Here is an 18,187-nt window from a genome sequence, read left to right as displayed (position 1 = left end):
CTCCCGGTGGGAGACCATGCCCCCTTGTCCTGTCACTACAAGCCCTTGTCAAAAGTCCCTCCCCAGCTTTCCTGTTGGCCCACTTCAGCTGCCACAAGGGCTGCAATAATAAATCCCTGGCTTTCTATCCTGTTTGTCTTCATACAAGAGCAGGAGAGTCGCCTCTCACAAGCAGGAACAGGACCCAGCACAGAAGAACTCTCTGTAGTTATTCATGACTTGGGCTGAGGTTTTCAAATACCTGTAAGCAAGTCAGGAGCCCAGAAGACCACACAGTCCATGGATAAGTTTTATTCACATTTTACTGGTGGGAAACTGAGGCAAAGAGTTTGAGAGCCAAAGACAAATGAGCTTTCCAGCTCCTGAGAGGGGGCTGGGTATTCATGACTTGGGCTGAGGTTTTCAAATGCCTGTAAGCAAGTCAGGAGCACAGAAGACCACACAGTCCGTGGAGAAGTTTTATTCACATTTTACTGGTTGGAAACTGAGGCAAAGACAAATGAGCCTTCCAGCTCCTGAGAGGAGCCTGGGTGGGATGACCCACACCACGACTTCAAAAATAAAAAGCCTTCATCTGAGGTGACTCAGAGGCAAGGTGGGGGAATTGTTCATCCACCACCAACCCTGGGGCAGAGCCAGGCACACTCCTGTCCCATAGCAGAGCAATTCAACAAGTTTTGAGTTCGAGAAGAGGATTCACACCCAAATGAAACACAGGGATGGCTTCAGCACAAAGTGCATCAGCAGAGTTGCTGGAATGGGGTTTTGCTTCCCATTCACAACCAGCAGCCTGGCACTGCCCTGCTCCAGTCCCCGTGCACGGGCTGGATGCTGAGCATCACTTACCTGCCCACCGAGCCATCAGCTCCTGCTCTTTCTCCACCCCAAGGTGTTCAGCTCCAGCATCCCACAGGGTTCCCAGCTCGACCTGCTCTCCCCAGAAAAGTCACAGACACTCCAGGAGATTTGCACCAGCAAAGCAGCTCCTGGCCCCAGGAGACAAAACACAGACAGATCAGCAGCCCCAAAACAAAGCACTGAACTTCATCTAACTCCCATCTGTGTGAAAGGATCGTTCAGGATAGAAATGAGGCTCTTCTCCCCAGTCCTTTGTACATTTATACAGTCATTTTGCTAACGTTGCAGACCATGTTTGCTGTTCACAAAGTCCTGAGCAATTTATTCCAGCTATTTTCCTCCAACAGCTGCACGACTAGAGAGAAATTCTCTTCCCAGCAGAGGCAGAAGAAAAGGATATTTGTCTTGTTATGTCTGGGTAAAGCTTATCTGCTTATTTGCTGCTCAGAATTATATTTACAGAGCCCAACAAAGACAAAGCCAAGTGCACTAATTGCTGGTGCTCAGGTGGAGTGTTTGCCTGCCCACCCCAAGCCCTGCATCAGTGGGGCTTTATACTTTATCTGCTATGAGGGAGCCACACAGAAAGCTTTTATCAGGTACCCATCACTACTATTTCATGGCTGCTGTATTTTCTGAAAGAAAGAAGAAAAACCTCAATAATTTCCTGCGTGCTCTTCCACTTTTCAAACAAGGATTGCTGGTTTGTTTCTTTTTTTTAAGCTTATTACACATTAGAGAAATCCATCACCATTTAAATCATCCTTGCTCTGAAAACACAGATGGAGGCTCCTTCAGGGGAAGATCTCAATAATCAGGTGCTTTACATCCTTGACACTGTGGGCTCCAGACACCCACCTTCCTGGCATGATGCAGTAAGCCACCCCCCAGCAAAGAGGGCTTCTAGCCCCAAAATCTTTATATTTTCCACCTTAGCAACACCACCAATCCTCACCTTACCTCTAGGCCTGTTTATTCAGCTACAGAGCATCCCACTGACCCTGCATTCATCCAGCAGAGCCCAGGTCAGGCACCAGCACCCAGCTCCCCAGCACTGGTGTTTGGAAGCATCCCTAGAAGGGAGGCAGCAGTGTGGGAGGGGAGTTAATTTCTCAGGGTCAGCTGATAACGTTTACCCTTTAATCCCTTTCCTCGGGGGAGAGAAAAACATCCCAAATGCAACAGGCAGCTGTAGATCATTTGGTGTCTCCAGAGCTCCCTGGTCCTGCCCTGCTCCCCAGCCACCTCCTCCAGATTAACCCAGCCCCAAAGGCTCTGCCTGGGCTCTGAGGAGTTCTGTGCCTTTTGGAACCCACCCTCTGTGGGGAACTGGGTGCGTAGGAGCCGTGTGAGTCCAACACTTTCTATTCCTGCAGCACTACTGAAGACTTCTGCAGCCAGGAAAGTTGGCAAACGGGTCCCTCTTAAAATAGCCAGCCCTTTTCCTAATATAATCTCTTGTCGTTCTTGTGACAGCAGAGCTCCAAGTGTTGAAAGTCTTGGCTCCCTGTGCTGGTGCCCTGCTCCTACCAGGTCAGCTGGGGAGCTTCTCTGTAATGATGAATTTAATCCCAGCCAAACATCAGGCTTAATAAAAGCATGGGCAGCCCTGGGGCATAAACACCCTGGTTCCAGCAGGTCTAGGGAGGGGGCAAGGTCAAAAAAAACAAAGCCTGAATCTTAGGTACCTGCAAACCTTTCAGCCCTCCAAGAGAAGGCATGGTGAAGAGCTGGTCAGTAAGATGTTTTGGCCTCCTTTGCTAGTGCTGAGCATGTGATAATCAGGGTGCAACATGGTGGGGACACTCTTGTTAACTGGGTTTCCTTCCTTCCACTTCCCAACCCAACCTAGAGGGTCCAGGCAGCATTTATTCATTGTAAATACAAACTTTCCAGGCACAGGGACACTCCCCTGCTACCAGGGCTCCCTGTCACCAGGCTGGGTCCAAATCCCCCAGTAGCTGGGGCCGGGGTTTGGGGTTGCTGAGCCACATCCTGCACAGGAGCAGCACATTGCACCGGGCGCTCCTTGGCATGGGAGCTGAGGCTTTGGTGTCTCTGGGCACCACTGTGTCCTTCCCTGGCCGGGCTGATGGGTGCTGCCACCTTCCATGGCACACGGGCACATCCAGCAGGACATCTCCCTCCATGTCTCCTGCCCAGCAACGTGGGAGCTCCAGCAGCTGCTCAGCACCACTCACCTACCAAGTCCTCTAATGCCTCTCACATGGGTCAAACAGCATGGGCAGAGTCAGGGAAAACTCTGGCGTGGGGCTGACCTTGTTCAACCTCCCAATTAAAGCAATTAATCTCCCAACTGTCTGGGTGCTCAGTCCTTAGTGCTGCTGCCTGGGACGGGACGCGGGGGCTGAGCCCAATCTCCCAGCACCAACACCACTCCCCTCGCCTGCTCCATCGCTCCCATCCTGCCTGCAGAGTCTAAACCTGAACCTCAGCCCGGCGTGAGGCTCTCCCACCAGCAGCCAGGGCACCAAACCTGCCAACAGCAGCAGCCCCCTGCCCTTCATCCTGCCCCAGAGCACCAGAAAGGAAATTAAACGTGCGATACGGGAGCTCGCTTGGCAGCCGAGGGAATATTCTGTGCTATCAGGGAGATAAACTAATATTTCCCCCAGCTCTGGCAAAGGCTCAGAAATCAGAGTGTTAGAAATGTTTTAACTCCTACCTGTGGCTCCGGGGCTGCAGGAAAACCATCACCCTCACTCACGTTTCCTGGGCGAGGGAGGTCGGCGCTGCAGGATGAAGATGGAGACTGTAAAGAGGAGAAGCCAGATCAGCTCCAATATTTTGGGGTAATTTCATGGCTTTGCTGGCCCAGTTCAGCTGCAGGGCGATGGGTGCTGCCTTTTGGGTGCCTTTCTAGCCCCCCCCATGCCCAGCAGCCCCTGAGGAGATGAGCCAGCACGGGCTCAGCAGCTCCACCACCCGCTGGTGTGCAGAGGGTTTGACCCATCCCTGTCTCACCCAGAGCAGGGCACTGCCCCCTGCACGATGCCCCCGATAGCCACAGGGGCCTGATGCCCACTGGGAGCGGGGTGCAGGAGGGAGGTGGGCATGAAGGAGCCCAGCTCAGCACCACAGCCCAGCTCCCCAACGGGGCACCTCGAATTGCCCGGCCCTGCTCCTGTAGTGAATTAACACGACCTCCCCACAAGAGTCCTGAGCTGCAGGTGAGTGCAGCACCCCAAAAAGGGCTGTGGGACCCTGTCCTGCAGGACACAGCTCAGTGCAGCCCCACCACGGCCTGAGGGTCCCCAGCCTCCACTGGGGGAGGACCAGTGGGAAGAGGAAGGGGAGCAGGGATGCCCCACACGTGGAAGGAGAGCAGCGTCCCCTCCAGCTCTATAAAATCGGCTTTTTTGCCCTGTTACCCTCCTCCCAGCCACGTGGGCAAGGGCAGGATGCTGAACAAGAACCCCCCACAGCTCAGCTGTGCACCCAAATCCTTCATCCACCCCTTGCCCCACTCCCCAGGGTGCTGTGTGACCACAGGGACATCCCAAAGCACCGTGTGCCCAGTGCCAAAATCCCTGGGGAAGGGCCATTGAAGGCCTGAAGGGTTCTTTGCACCCTCGGGCAAGCTGCGAGGTCTCATGGCTTGAAAGCAAAGCCTGCAGCAGATGCTGCATTGAAGGAAAACAAAGCTCTGACTTCAACCAGAGGAAGATCAGAGCTACAGACACCTCCTCGGGCAGCCCGGGCTGTGCAGGACCCTCAGTCAGTGATGGAGCAGTTTAGCTGCAGGGAAAATCGTGACGTTAATATTGTCACATCCTTGGAAACGAAGCATCTCCACAAGGCACTGGCCCCAGGTGAGTGGGGATGGCAGAGTGGCTGAGGTGGCTTTGCCCCTGCACCCCGAGCCCAGGGGCTCAGGACCAGCAGTGTGTGACCCCCAGGCACTACCACAAACATGGGTGTTTCCCACCTTAACCCCAGGGAAACAGCTGGTTTGGGGACAGTTACATTGGGAGATCAGATTTCTCTGGAGGTTTTCCACTTCTCACCTTCAATTACAGCCTATTAGTTTCATTATCATCTTTAATTATGCAATATTGGCACGCATGATTGTAATTAGCATTAGCCTCTCGTTAAACGGTGTGTGAGGGCACGTGGGTGTCTCCAAGGGTCCTGCTCACTCTCCCACCAGTTCCCACCAACCAGACCCAACCCACAGACGCTGCATCCCACCACCTCGGGAGCGAGGATGAGGAGGGCACCCCTGGGGCTCCTGTGAGGTGGGCGAGGCCGTGGCCGAGGCCCCCCCAGCTCCTCCCACCCCCGGCTGGCACCGGGCCGGGCTCTTCCCACCAGTGCTGAATCTTCTCATGAGCTATCCCTGGCAGTGACTCAGAGCTGCCTCTTCCCGACGCGGGTGGACGGCGAGGGCGAGCGGTGGCCGTGCTTAGTCACCCCGCCTCAGCAGCCCCCACCTGGCACCCGGGGCATTGGGGGGAACCCCTGGCACTCCCCTCCAGGGATGTTTTTTTTTTACCCCCAAACCCAGCCCCTGCCCTGGCCGGAGCTGCACGGAGCCCCGCGGCTCCTCCTCACCACCCATGATAGAGAACCTCCCCGGGGTTTGCTTGCAGGTAGACTCTTCCCCTCATCCCTCTCTTTGGCCTTTTATATTTAATTTGATTTAATTGCCTCCATGCAGGTGATGAGGAGGCATCACGGGCCGTGGGGACCAGCTCTGCTCCCAAGCAGAACACTCAAGGATTACACAAACTGCAAGAACCAAACCCAAACCCCCTCTGACCAAGGAGCAGAGTCAGGTTTCTTTTCCCCTGCTTGAAAGGATGCAACATTTGGCGTTGTTTTTTTTGCTTTCCTCATTTTCCTTTCAAGCCCCAGGCTGCGAGGTCTCAGCACCAACACCCCTCCACCCCAGCCCAGTAGGTATAAAAAGACCAAACTTCTTTTAAAGCACTTTTTTTTTTCTTTTTTTTATTGGTTTCATTGAAAACAGAACAAGAAAATGATCAGAGCCAAAAGACTGCTCCTTTAAAACTGTCAAAAACATGAACAGAAAAAAAATAATAATAATAAACATGACGGCATTATGAATGTTCTAGAAGAGATGAACAAAAAAAAAAAACCAACTGTTACTGCACTAATTACAGTATTTAAAGATAATATGCAAAAAAAAAAAAAAAAATTAAGATAATGACCTGCCCGGCCACCACACAAAAGGTGATGGCAAATTTATTCACACTACAATACTAACAATTTAGAAAAAAGTTTTCTGTTTTTTTTTTCCTGCATTTTTTATACTAAAATCACTTTGTTCTTTTTATACAACTGATAGTTTATATTCACGTGGTGAGCAAAAAATCACACCAGAATCAGCACCGTTTTGTTTTGTGGTTTCTTTTTGTCGTTTTGTGTTTGGTTTTTTTTTTTCCTGTGTTTTTTTTTCCTGTTTTTTTTTTTTTTTTTCCTCTTTTTTTTTAATGCTAGTCCCCAATGTTTCGGTCATGGTAAAAAATAAATCGGGTTTATTGAAACCTCCTAAGCAATGTGGCTTAAAAATGAATCCAAGGTGCCCAGCGTTGAGAAAAGTGATGGGAACAGGCGAGCTGGTGGCATCTGGGGTCTTCTCGCCGTGCCATGTCCTGTCTGCTGTTGGCCCCAGCTGGCAGCTGCGAGTCGAGGTTCTCTAGGATATATACTTCACCATTTGCTTTTTTTTTTTTAAAAATAAAACAACAAACCACCTGCATTTCTGAAGAAGTTAGTGTCTTGTACAACCCCCTTCAGCCTTCCCTGCCTAGCGCGGCGGGGCGAGGGAGATCCTTCCACGGATGAGCCCGGCACGGAGACAGGGGCAGGGCCCAGAGCTGCTTTGTCCCCGAGGAAGCCTGGGAGGGAACGGGGTCTATGGGGAAGAGGCTCCAGAGAGAGCCAGGGATCAAAGGGATCTGGAGGACCGTGGGTTTCTTCTCATCAGGAGAGAAGAAAAGCCGTTGGATTTGGTAACAAGGAGGGTACGGGTTAGAAATGCCCTCTAGCTCCTAGGGAAAGGCCCCACCACAATGTCCTGTGAGATGTGGGAGAAATTAATGGTTAAAAAAAAAATAACGATAACAACAACAATAAAAAAAATAAACCAACCAAGACAGAGCAAACAAACCAACCAGCAGAACCTGCCCCGGGGCTGTGCCGAGCAAACCCAAAGGCCAGCACCTCCCCTTCTCCCTCCCCGCTCCCCCATGGCTTGTAGAAAGAAAGTCCCATCAAGTACTCAAAGTTTATTCCAAGTGAACTGGAGATGACTTGGCATGAGCGAGCCATTCAGTTAAGAGCAGTCGCAGGAGGACGACCGGCTCTCCCTGGGCTCTGACAACACTCAGCACATGAAGAGACAAGGCCAGGACAGCCAAAAAACCGCGACAGCCGCCCCTCCACAAGCAGCTGTGCAAACCAGCAGCTCTCCAGGGCCGGGGAGGGGAGAAAACATCACAGAGGTGGGGTCTGCTTTCACTTATTCCTCAAGTAACAGTCGGTGGCACAGCCCTAAGTGTCACGAACCCTTGGCTTTCCTTGAGCACGGGGCTGTTGGGTTTGTTTTGTTTTTTTTTTTTTAGGGATTTTGTTGGGATTTTTTTTCTCATTAAATGGAAATTCAAACAGTATGTGAATCTATAGGGTTAAAACAAGTCAGTCTCTGGGGAGCAGAGCCTCAAAAGGGGCCGGCTGCCGTGGCAGAGCTGGCAGAGCTGGTGTCGGGGAGCCCGTTTTCCTGCGTGTCCTGGGCCGAGGTGCTCGCCTGCCGCTGGGCCAGCGCTGAGCTCGAGTGTTTGCACTTGGGTGAACCGCACTGACAGCTGAAGTATTTGCCTTTGATGTCCCAGAACCTGTCTCCGTAGTCAAAGCTGCAAAAGAGAGACAGAGGTCAGCACAGGGCAGCATCTGCAAAGCTTCGGGGCATGGAGAGGGTCTGTGGGATCCCCCGGGGGGGAACCGCGGCTGGGGGCATGGCCTGGAGAGCAAAGGGATGGAGGGAACCAGCTCGGGAGCAGAGCTTCATCCCCCTGGAGGGAACCAGGGTGGGAGCAGAGCTTCATCCCCCTGCACTCCACCCTTTGCTGGAGCAGGGCAGTGGCTCCTGGCCCTGGGACAGCACCTACCCGATCTCCTCTCCGGCCTCTATGTGCCTGGTGCTGAAGAAGGCGATCCTGGGGAAGCGCAGGTCCTGGTGCGACATGAAGACACGCACTGGGATGAGGTTTGGCTCACAGAGGTGGTTTATAAAGCGGCTGATGTTGCCATAGAAACGGGCATCTATGCAGTACACCTCTCCATCCTAGGGGAGAAACACCGTGGCTCTCGTTAGGCGAGGTCAGGATCAGTATTGCTGCTGCTTGTTTAAATCCAGCAAACGGCCGAGCCGCCGCTCGTCCCACTGGTGCCCTGGGGAGCTCCAGGAGGGACAGCTGCCAGGGCAGCACACCCCCTGAGCTTCAGGACTAACCACACACACCTGGAGGCTCAGCAGCACCCTGGAACTGCCCCTTTCAGCAGGGCACCCTGCCCCTATGAGCACAGAGAGCTCTGAAAATGCCCCCGCTGCCGGCGGGCACAGCAGCTCCCCCAGCCCCCCTCCACTAAAGCACCAGTTTGGTGTCGTGGGATTGATGGGTGGTGCAGACAGACACCTTCTGGGTGAAGCCACCAGACAGAGGGACGAGCATCTGTTCTGTCCTCTCGTTGAAGATGGCAGCCAGGAAAGACAAAGCTAGAGCCCTGAGAAAACCCAAGTTTTTGCAGATAAAAGTGAAAGTGAGAACACAGAAATTCCCTTTCCAGAGAGCAGTAATATTTTGTTTTCCTTGAATATAAAAGAACCCCCCACAGGGCTTTTTTATTGCAGCAGAGAATGACTGTGCAAAGCAGAGACTTTAATTACAGAAGCTAATTTCAGTTGCAAAGAGGCCAAAAGCAAAAGGCTCCATTAGTGGTGCTCAAACTCCCTTTTGGGCAAGCACCTCGCAGTCGCTAATGGACGAGCTGTGCCAGCTCACACCACCCAACTGCTGCAGCAGCCCAGGGAAGATGTCCCAGCGACTGGGGGAGGTGTCACCCCACATGGTCCCACACCACACACAGTGCTACCAGCTCTCATTTTAATTGGAAGCCATTCCCATCACCCCCTCACTTCCATGCATGGAAATGCCACGGTTGGCGAGGACAACATCACCCACTACTGCATCTAGTGACCATCTGGGAAGAGCTGAGCTCTCCACCATCCAAGTCAAGATGTGTTCCTCAGGAAAGGAGCCTGCTGCCTTGACCAACACAGGCAGCATCCTCACGGTGAAGCTGCTGAGGAGGGCAAGTCCAAAACAGTTTCCCACCTTGCTATGAGGTTATTGGGATCTAAGTCACACAGTGGCAACCAGAGAGGGCAAAGAGCAACCATGAACCTGCCCTGGGGTGAGATGAAGTGTTGGTCTAATCTCCAAAGTCATAATCAATAGGATGTGAGGAAACAGCCTCAAGTTGTGCTGGGGGAGGTTTAGGTTGGATATCAGGAAAAATTTCTTCCCTGGGGAGGCTACAGGACCTGGCTGGCTCTGCCCTGCCTCATGGGCTTCTTTTAATGATCACTCCATGACTTGGTGCCTGGTTTTCTGCAGATACTTCACTTTGAAGATACCCTGAAAAAAGACTAAGCTTATGCCTGTGCTTAGGTTTCCCTCCTTGCTTCACTGGAGGTTTCATAAACAGAGGTTGTCCCTCTAGGCAGCGAGCCCAGGGCTAACCTAAAGGCAAGGCTCACGTGGGCTCTTGCTGGTAAAAACCCAAAACCAGGTTGAAGTCCCTGCTGCTTTTCAAGTTCTTAATTGCAGTTTGACCTCGCTGCTTTCAGACTGGCCCCAAGGCTGACTAGTTATGTTTTTTCAGTTGTTGATGGTGTGTTGCTTTAAAAAATAAACAGTCAAAAATACAAAGCAGAGCATCTTCCTCACTAGCTGATGACAGAAAGAAGACAGCGACTGTTTTGCAGCCTTCCTTGGAAACCACCCCACTCCCTGGAGTCCTCAGCTCACCTTTCTCCTCTCCTCCTGTCACAAGTGAAGTCTGAAGTGATGGCCTTGCTTAAAAGCTTTAGATCACACTTTCAAAGCATGGTTTCTGCTCCACAGAACTACCAGCAGAACAAGCCTCCAGTCCCCACCAGGCTACCTGATGGGTCCCTTTATAAATGAACAGGGGTTTCTGAGTCTTCCAGCTCATCTTTTTTATGAGGAACTTACAGAGCTGCCACTCCACAGCGCTGCAAACCCACACGTACACCCTTGAGCAGCAAAAACTAAACAACTGAACTCAGGATGCCCAAATGGTTTTGACAGAAGAACATCTTGCATCAAAACTGGCGTGGGCAGCACGTCCAGTGGTGGCCCAGCACTGCTGGGCTCTGACAGCACTTTAACAAGCCCCAAGCCTTCCCTCAACCCCTCTATGCTGAGTGAAGCACAGGGAGGACGCGGCTCCTCCTCTCTGCAGGCTTTCAGATCATGCTGGACATCAAGATGGAGACAAATGCTCTCTTTGCTCTTTTGGAGGGGTGAGACCTTGGCTCTGTCTGGTTGGACACCTTCAGATACAGTACCTTGTTGTCAAGGTCGAAGAGGTAGGAGTCCTCTTCACGGACGTCTGCCTCGGAGTCGGATATCAGCTCACCAACGTACCTGTGGGCAAACAGCACAGGCAGGAGTCAGATGCTCGTGCAGTCAAACATCTCCTTCTGGGACAAGGGAAAGAAAAGGACACAGCCCAGGGCCAGGTGGCAACCCAGAGCCTTCACACTGCTGGTCACCTCAGAGCCACCCAGGCAAACCGAGCTTTGCCAACTCACACCAGCTAAAATCTGGCTCCAAGCTCCATCTTTTCAGGGCAACACTTTTAATATTAAAATTGGAGCCTTACTTCCAACAAAATTTACTTTTTCCTGAGGACTATGTTTCCTCTTACAAATCTCTTTGTTGGCCAAGATCAACACATTAATCCAATTCTCCTTATGTTCACGGTCAGACTCAAGCCCTGGCTCTTCCATACAGCACTGCAGTGCTTGTGCTGTCCTCATCCCAAAGTAAAACATTTGTGCCTCTCCTTCCTGTATCTTCCAGGGTATTTTGACCAATTACACAGGCTACAGACCTTAAAAGGTTTTGTTCTAAAAGCCTTAGGTCTACCCTAACCTGGCAGGATCCCTGGAAGGATTTGGGGATCTTTCTCAGTATTCTTCAGATCTAGAAGTCTACGCTTCTTTCTCAGTCTCTCTCAAACCACAATAAATCAGAGCTGTGAGCCCAGCAACAACCACCTTGTTGTAAAACCAGGTGCAAGGCAGAACCAACCAGGTCCTCTGAGCACCATGAGGCATGTGCTGCTCGGCCTGGCTCGCTGAGAAAGACTAAATACACCCAGAACCATGCACCCCCCAGGCAGATGCTGGTTTGGATGCAAACCCCCTTGTTGCAGGAGTCCCCACTGAACTAGTTTTCCCACATTTGCCTCCCCATCTCCATCTTAAATAGCTTTGGACAGTCAAAGTTCAACATTTCCTTGCTTGCAATGCAAGTAAGAGACACAGGAGGAAAGGTGCTGAGCCAGAGGCAGGAGATGAGAAGAATGATAGAAACATTTTGGATGCAAGAGACCTTTAAAATCATCAAGTCCAATTGTTAACCCAGCACTGCCAGGTCCTCACTAAAACGTGTCCCTCAGCACCACATCTCCACAGCTTGGAAACCCCTCCAGGGGTGGGGACTCCACCACTGCCCTGGGCAGCCTGGCACAGTGCTGGAAGAAGCAACAGGGCAGCAGATTGTGGTATCTAAGTCTTCCCAGCCTGCAATGCAATGCTAATTAATGATAAGCAAAGGATTCACAATACAAATATTCTTCACAGCATCAGCAGAGCCTCCCGTGATGAGCAGCCATTATCACAGCACTCCTCTGCAGCTCTCCAGGCACCTTCAAACCCTTAACCAAGCGTGTCCACCTCCTGCTGGGGCTGAAGGCAGCATTTAACTCCAGGCTGGGGAAGAGGAGTGTAACCTGGAGAGGCCCCATGTGCTCTGGGACAAGGGATCACTTGGCTGCAGTTCCCAACGCCCAGCAGTCTGGCCAAGCTGCTCTGCCAAGGCTGCTGCCACGGGGATCCTCCTGCTTGCCCCACCACAGCCTGTGATTTACCAAGTGCTCCCGTGAGGCCACGGGGTTACTGGAAATCACACACTCAGTGGTGACCTGAAGCCATAGGAAGGTGATGGCCAGAGATTGCTGCACAAATTCAGCAACTGCTGTAGCGTGGCTGGTGGCAGCTGAGAACCAGCTGAACAACCCTGTGCTGTGCTCAGGGACAGCCACTGCTGCTTTACAGCTCACTGAAACCAAAACCCACAATCTAATTACAAATTGTTGGGTTGATGTTCCTTAAAAGACTATTCCCATAACTCATTTCCTTTCCAGGACTGCTTACAGATGCAAACAGTTCCCTGATTTCCCCACATCCAAACTCATGGAAGGATGTGAAAGAGGTACGTGTCCCTAGCCAAAAAAGAGCAAGGGAATCAGACCCTGCCTTGAAGAACTCACAAAATCAAGCCAGAGTCTTTCTTCTCAGCAAGAATTCAGCATGGTGATGGCAAGTAAGCCCATCTCAGAGCTTTACACTGCCACTCATCACCACAGACCAGAGCACACTCTGTGCAAAACCCAAGAGCAACAAGAAGTCCCCAGCACAGGCTCCAGGGTTCTCCATGGGCTGTGGGAGACTGGACACCCTGAGCTGCCCTGGCTGAAGGTGTGGCTGAAACATCTGGCTCAATGCAGATGGCAGCTTACTACAGCACCCCAGTTTTGTACAGAAATGAAGTATCTGAAAGCCATGCACTGGACATGCCCTGGGAAGAACAGACCAGACCCTCAGGAACCTCTGGTTTCCACACCCCACTACCTCACAGCCCTTCCAGTAAAGCCCTTAACCAGCTGTGCCACTTCCAGGATGAGCAGTTACACCACCTACCAACCAAGCACGCACAGAACAGATTCAGAACATCCCACAGCAACATCAGCACAGGGTGAGTAACAGCAGCTTCTGAGCAGTCACAAATTCAGAGCTCAGGGAGAAACCTGCACTGAGCACTTCAGTCTCCAGAGCATCTGTGAGTGGAGAAGCCTAAAAACTCCCTGGGAGCCTGGCAAGGCAGGGAGGATGCTGCTGCTGCATCTCCCCTCACTAAGCTGCTCTTCCAGGATGCTGCTGAAGGTCCCACAGGGTGTTAGTAGGAGGGTCTGGGGAAGCTGAAGGGTCTGGGAAGCCCTGGAGATGATAGTGGGAGGGCTGGCTGGTCACCACACTGGCACAGCCTTGCTCCCAGCTGCCAAACTGCTCTGAGCACTGCTCACCGCTCCCCGCAGAAGCTGCTGTGGGCTGCCAGGGGGACAGCCTGCAAGCAGGAATAGAAAGGGAAACCATTCTTGGAGTGATTACAGAGAAAAGCTGAAAGGCATGGGAAGGATGGAGCGAGCTGAAAAGCAGCATGTGTGTAAGAAAGGCATTTACACACAGGAACAGTCAGGACCAGCAGAGTTTTGCTGAATAAAAGTGTTGTAAGAACTATTCCAGATTTGTCCCCCATGTGGGCATATGTGAAAAATTATGGAATAAAATCCATCCTTACACCAATAGTTATCCTTCTCCCAAAGCAGAGTAACAACTGCCATATGAGGCAACTACCTGCTCATTTCCCACAGTTTTAAGCTTTACCTCTGAAAAAAATATTTTATCATGTGGCAGCTCTTGACGTGGGAGAAATACTTGGCCAATTCACTGCAGATTTTTCTCTTCCCCACTTTTTTCTTTTTTCAATTCTGCAATAATCTTCCTCAATCCCCTGCCCCAATTCTAGAAAACATTAACAGCTAGTTCTAAAAACTCCCAGCACCTATTTCCAAGAAGAGCACAAGTCCCAGACTTATTTAGAAGGCCTTAAGTCACTGCAGTATTGCAAGGAAGAAAACACTTTCCAAAATATTTCATAAAATACATGTGCCACTTTAAAGCCTAAAACCGGTGGGGTTCAACAGCAGTTCTTTTCTCCTGACATAAATCTGAGCATTTTTGTTCTTAAGTACTTTATTGAACCAGGGCCGAAACATGTGCTCAACGCCAAGGGCTTCACTGTTTTGCTGAATCAGACTAAATCCAGCACTGTGACACTGGAAGACCTCTCGGGTATTGAAACAGAGAAGGATCCTATATGAAAAAAGTTGTTCCAAATTGTCCTGGCCTTCAGTGTCCCCTTTCTGTGGTGAACACGTGAGCACGTCTGCAGCATGACCCAGATGTGTTTTTTTCCCCCCATGGCTTGTGTTTCAGAGGGGTACGAGAGGTGAGCAGGGGTGGAGAAAGCCGCGAGGGGAAGGACAAACAGAGCAGGAAAGAGGCAGGAAAGCTCTGGCTGAGGGCAAGCAGCTCAGCTCGGTTCCAGCTGGATTTGGGTGACAAGCTCTCCTCAAAGAGGAGCACGCCCCGGGCAGCGAGGGGCTGGGGTGAGCTGCTGAGAGCTGAGGAACTTACTCGCACACGAAGGTTCCCAGAGGGATGTCCTGCGTCGTCCGCACGGGCCCGGTAGAGCTGCGGCCGAGCCCTGGAAGAGAGGCAGGGCGGCCGTGCTGAGGGCGGCGGCCGCAGCCAGCGCCGGGGCTGGGGGGCCAGCTGAGGATCTGCTGCCAGCAGGCTCGGGGGGTTCCCAAATTCAGCCCCCCCGGCTCTCCCGCTGAGCACAGGGGATGGGTGCCCACCAAGCCCCTCGCCCTGCCCAGCTGCACCCTGCCAGGCGCACGCCCGGGGCCCGGGCAGCGGGCAGGGGACTCGATGCCCTCTGTGGTTACACCACTGAGGATTTACATGTAGGATACCAGAATCTCACCACCAGCATTTCTCTTCCCTTGTGTGCACAGGGCTGGCACTCAGGGGAAGGCAGGGAAGGGGAAAGGGGACTTCAGGCAGAGTAGCTCTGCAGGGAGGGGTGCTGGAGGGGGAAGGCCAGGAGCTTCGGGTGAACAGAGAACACCTTGAGCTAAGTGCTCTGATCCCTTTGCCCTCTGCTGAGGCCAGTGCATTTAGCAGCTCCATCATATCCAGCTCCCTGGCTGAAAGACAAGGAAGAAACGTTGCAACTTGAAGCTTCTTGTTGTAATAGCTACTCTGTGGAATTTTACTGATGGAGATTATAGGCAGAGAAACAATCCTGTAAGTCATTCTGCCTCCTGCTCAGCCAGGACTTGAGTTAAGTGCAGGATGAACGGTCTCCAGGGCTCTGTCCCTGAGGGAACCAAATCCCACTCTCAACAACACTGTCATCAGAATAAAGAGAAACCACATGCTCACCTTAACTTCACCCTGTTGCTTTTTCCACTACTTTTTTCCCCCACCCATCCCCTCCTTGCACCCTCAGCTCAAACCAAGGGCCATGCGTTCTCTCACAGCTCCCAGAGCCCTCACCAGGGAAAAACATGACTTCATGGGAATGACTGTGCTCAAAGAAACCAGTTATAACCACTGTATTTCAGACTTGAGGAAGCTCCCCCATGCTTTGCCTCGTCCATCAGCAAAGCAGAGAGCCCAGCCCAGGTTCAGGCTCTGCTCTCAGGATCAACACCAGCAGCAGCAGGACCGACCTGGCTCAGCCTGCCAGATGGGAACGTGTGTGCTGCTGAGTGGAGGTAATCTGGAGCAAATCTGATAAAGGAAGCACTGAAAATGGAGTGGGAGCACCCAAGTGTCAGTCACGCTGCAGCCCAAAGGCAGGAGGTTTCCTCCACGGCCTCCCAGGGACCTCCAGCACAGCTCTGCCAAGCCCCTGACCCTGCTGCCAGCTTCCCCACAGAGCTGCTCTCCCAGGCTCGTGGCTCCAACCCTTCCTGTCTTTCAGAGAAACACTCAGAGAGACAAAAATGCAGAAGCAACAGCTCTAGCTGTACAGCTCCTAAATAAACACCCACGTCCACACCGGAGCTCTGGAGCTTGGCAGGGAAAACCAGAGAGAGGCAAAGTTCTCTGGAAATGCATCAAGCTTCTTCCTTACTTATTTTTAATGTTGCAAAATGTCATTGAAACTACAAAGCTTGCAAAAAAAAAAAAGTGTTATCAGTACAACAAAAAAATTTGCAAAAGTCTTTTTTTTCCAATGGGATTCCTTGGATCTTAGCACAGTGGCAAAATTCTCCACACCAGAGGTCAAAACCAAAACACTTAATTAATTGCATTTTCAGCCTGGCACCAAAATTCTCACAGCCTGATCCATAGGCCAACAGGCATCCAGGTACCTAATTCAGGGGCAGTCATGCCAATAACTTGGAAATTTTAAGCAGCCAAGCCTGGGCATGCTGGCCTGTGTTTCTAACATAGGTTGCTAACTTAGAAGATCTTCTAAATTAAGGCTTTGCAGTTTCTGTTGCTGTTATTTTCTTCACAGATCTCCACCCAAGAAGTTACATCTAGGCTGCTCATGCAAACCCACAAGCCATTTATATGTTTTAAGGTCAGGCTGATGAAAGAACACTGCAGTTCCCACGTGACAGGGACAGGGTGCACTTATTACCAGAGCTCATCAACCTGCTGCTGCTTCAGTCCCACCAGCAGCACGCAGGAACCCACTTGCACTCCACCACTGCGTGGTGGCACCTGCCCCAACTTCTGTCTCATCTCAGGAAGTCTTGGGGTTTTGTGGGTTTATGGGTGAGCTGAGACTAGAAAGCCAGAAAGCTCCTGAGTTTGGTGTTGGTCTTGCCAAGTTTGGATCCTCCTTCTCACCTGAGCCCGTTCTGCACCACGCGGTTCCTGCAGGTTCGCCAGCACGAGCACGCGTGGTTACACTCAAAGATCAGTGGTGGCTCAGCCATGTTGAACTCGGGCAGCAGTCGGCCGTCCTGAGGAGGAGAGGCATTCAAGACTGGGTTAGGTGTCTGCTCCTGGGACCGCCTCCAAACCAAGGGTAGAAATTCCCCCGAGGGCAGAAACGGGCCAGAGAACCCCAAGGTGGAGGCGTGACCCGACCTCCCCACAAAACCAGCATCAGACCTCAGCTTCTGCAGTGGTTTTGCTCCACCCCACACTGTGGTAGGCTCACCACTACCCCTGACAGCTGACACACAGCAAGGGAGTGTCTCCAGTTTTGCTGCCTGACATCACTCTAGGCACTATCTAAAAAATAATAAAAATTTTACAGTGCTGTGCAAAAAACCTGATGTGCATCATCACTGTTATCATTTTGCAGTGCTGAGAGGGGGAGAAGTGGATGCCTTATCTGCCTCTGGAATAAAGCCTAAAATTCCAGAATACAAGGCCAATACACTCAAGTTCTGTGAATCACATTATGCTCCCAAATCACACTCCTAAAAAAGCTACAATCCAATAATTTACCAACCATATAGGATTAAGGAAGCGATAGACACTGTTAATCATATCTAACAAATTTGGCTTTTGAGGTTTAAAAGATATAATCACCTATTAACGTGCAAATCAAATGGCTACAAACCAAAGAGAGATGCCAATATTCCCCCTGGGAGAAACTTGCAGAGATTCACAGAACTTCTGATGTTAGCAGAACCTGTCCAAAAGCTAACCTCAAAGCCTCCCTGGAGGACTGACACGCACTTACCCAAAACAAACCAGGCTTCTGGCAATGCTGCAGTTAAAACATCTTTACTTTGCCTTCATCCAGAAGGATCACAACAAATAAAAGGAGGCAAAAAAAAAATGTCTCTATTACCCTCTCCTTGTTTACATATTACAGCGTGTTCTGTGTTGCTCTGAAATGGGAGCTGTTTTCACACATGGATTATTAAATGCTCTCTATCACATGGGTGTAATTAATGGCTCAGTTGGCATGACAGAAACACAAATAAATAATGCTAGAAAAGCTTCCCTGAGTACACGTTCTGTTACCATCACATCCATCTCAAAGCTGAGACTGCAACTCCAGGCATTTTAAAGCAAAAAGAGAGAAGCTGTGCAAGGAACTGTTTCAAAAGTACTCCTGTAACCCCAAAAACTGCACAAAGTTCAGCTGGTCTAAGCCAAGAGGGGGTTCTGTGTCCTCACCTTATCATACCAGCAGCGCATACTGAGTTGGCCACACATGCAGTTGCTGGAGGAGCAGTCGTCTATACACACACAATACTGGAAGAGAAGACAAAGGGGTTAACTCCCCACCACCCACCTCACTGACAGAGCTACTCCTGTGGCTGGGTCAGAGAGGAAGACACAAGACTTCACCTCCTCCCG

General features: G+C 51.3%; 1 protein-coding gene across 1 annotated transcript in view; it reads right to left on the bottom strand.

Annotated features, from left to right (window-relative positions):
* Window positions 1-7,485: 7,485 nt before the first annotated feature.
* Window positions 7,486-18,187, bottom strand: part of LOC103768552 (histone-lysine N-methyltransferase EHMT1-like) — a gene marked incomplete at its 5' end in the record, with an annotated part of 29,917 nt that continues 19,215 nt past the window's right edge. The window contains 7 exon segments of the mRNA XM_008935699.1: window positions 7,486-7,757; window positions 8,013-8,188; window positions 10,499-10,577; window positions 14,477-14,521; window positions 14,523-14,546; window positions 16,715-16,830; window positions 18,005-18,082. Coding sequence (XP_008933947.1) covers window positions 7,565-7,757; window positions 8,013-8,188; window positions 10,499-10,577; window positions 14,477-14,521; window positions 14,523-14,546; window positions 16,715-16,830; window positions 18,005-18,082 — 711 coding nt within the window.

This window comes from Merops nubicus, unplaced genomic scaffold (assembly GCF_000691845.1).
Source record: "Merops nubicus isolate BGI_N331 unplaced genomic scaffold, ASM69184v1 scaffold10202, whole genome shotgun sequence".
NCBI lineage: Eukaryota > Metazoa > Chordata > Aves > Coraciiformes > Meropidae > Merops > Merops nubicus.
Note: the sequence above shows the minus strand (reverse complement) of the source record. Positions and strands in the feature narration are given on the sequence as shown.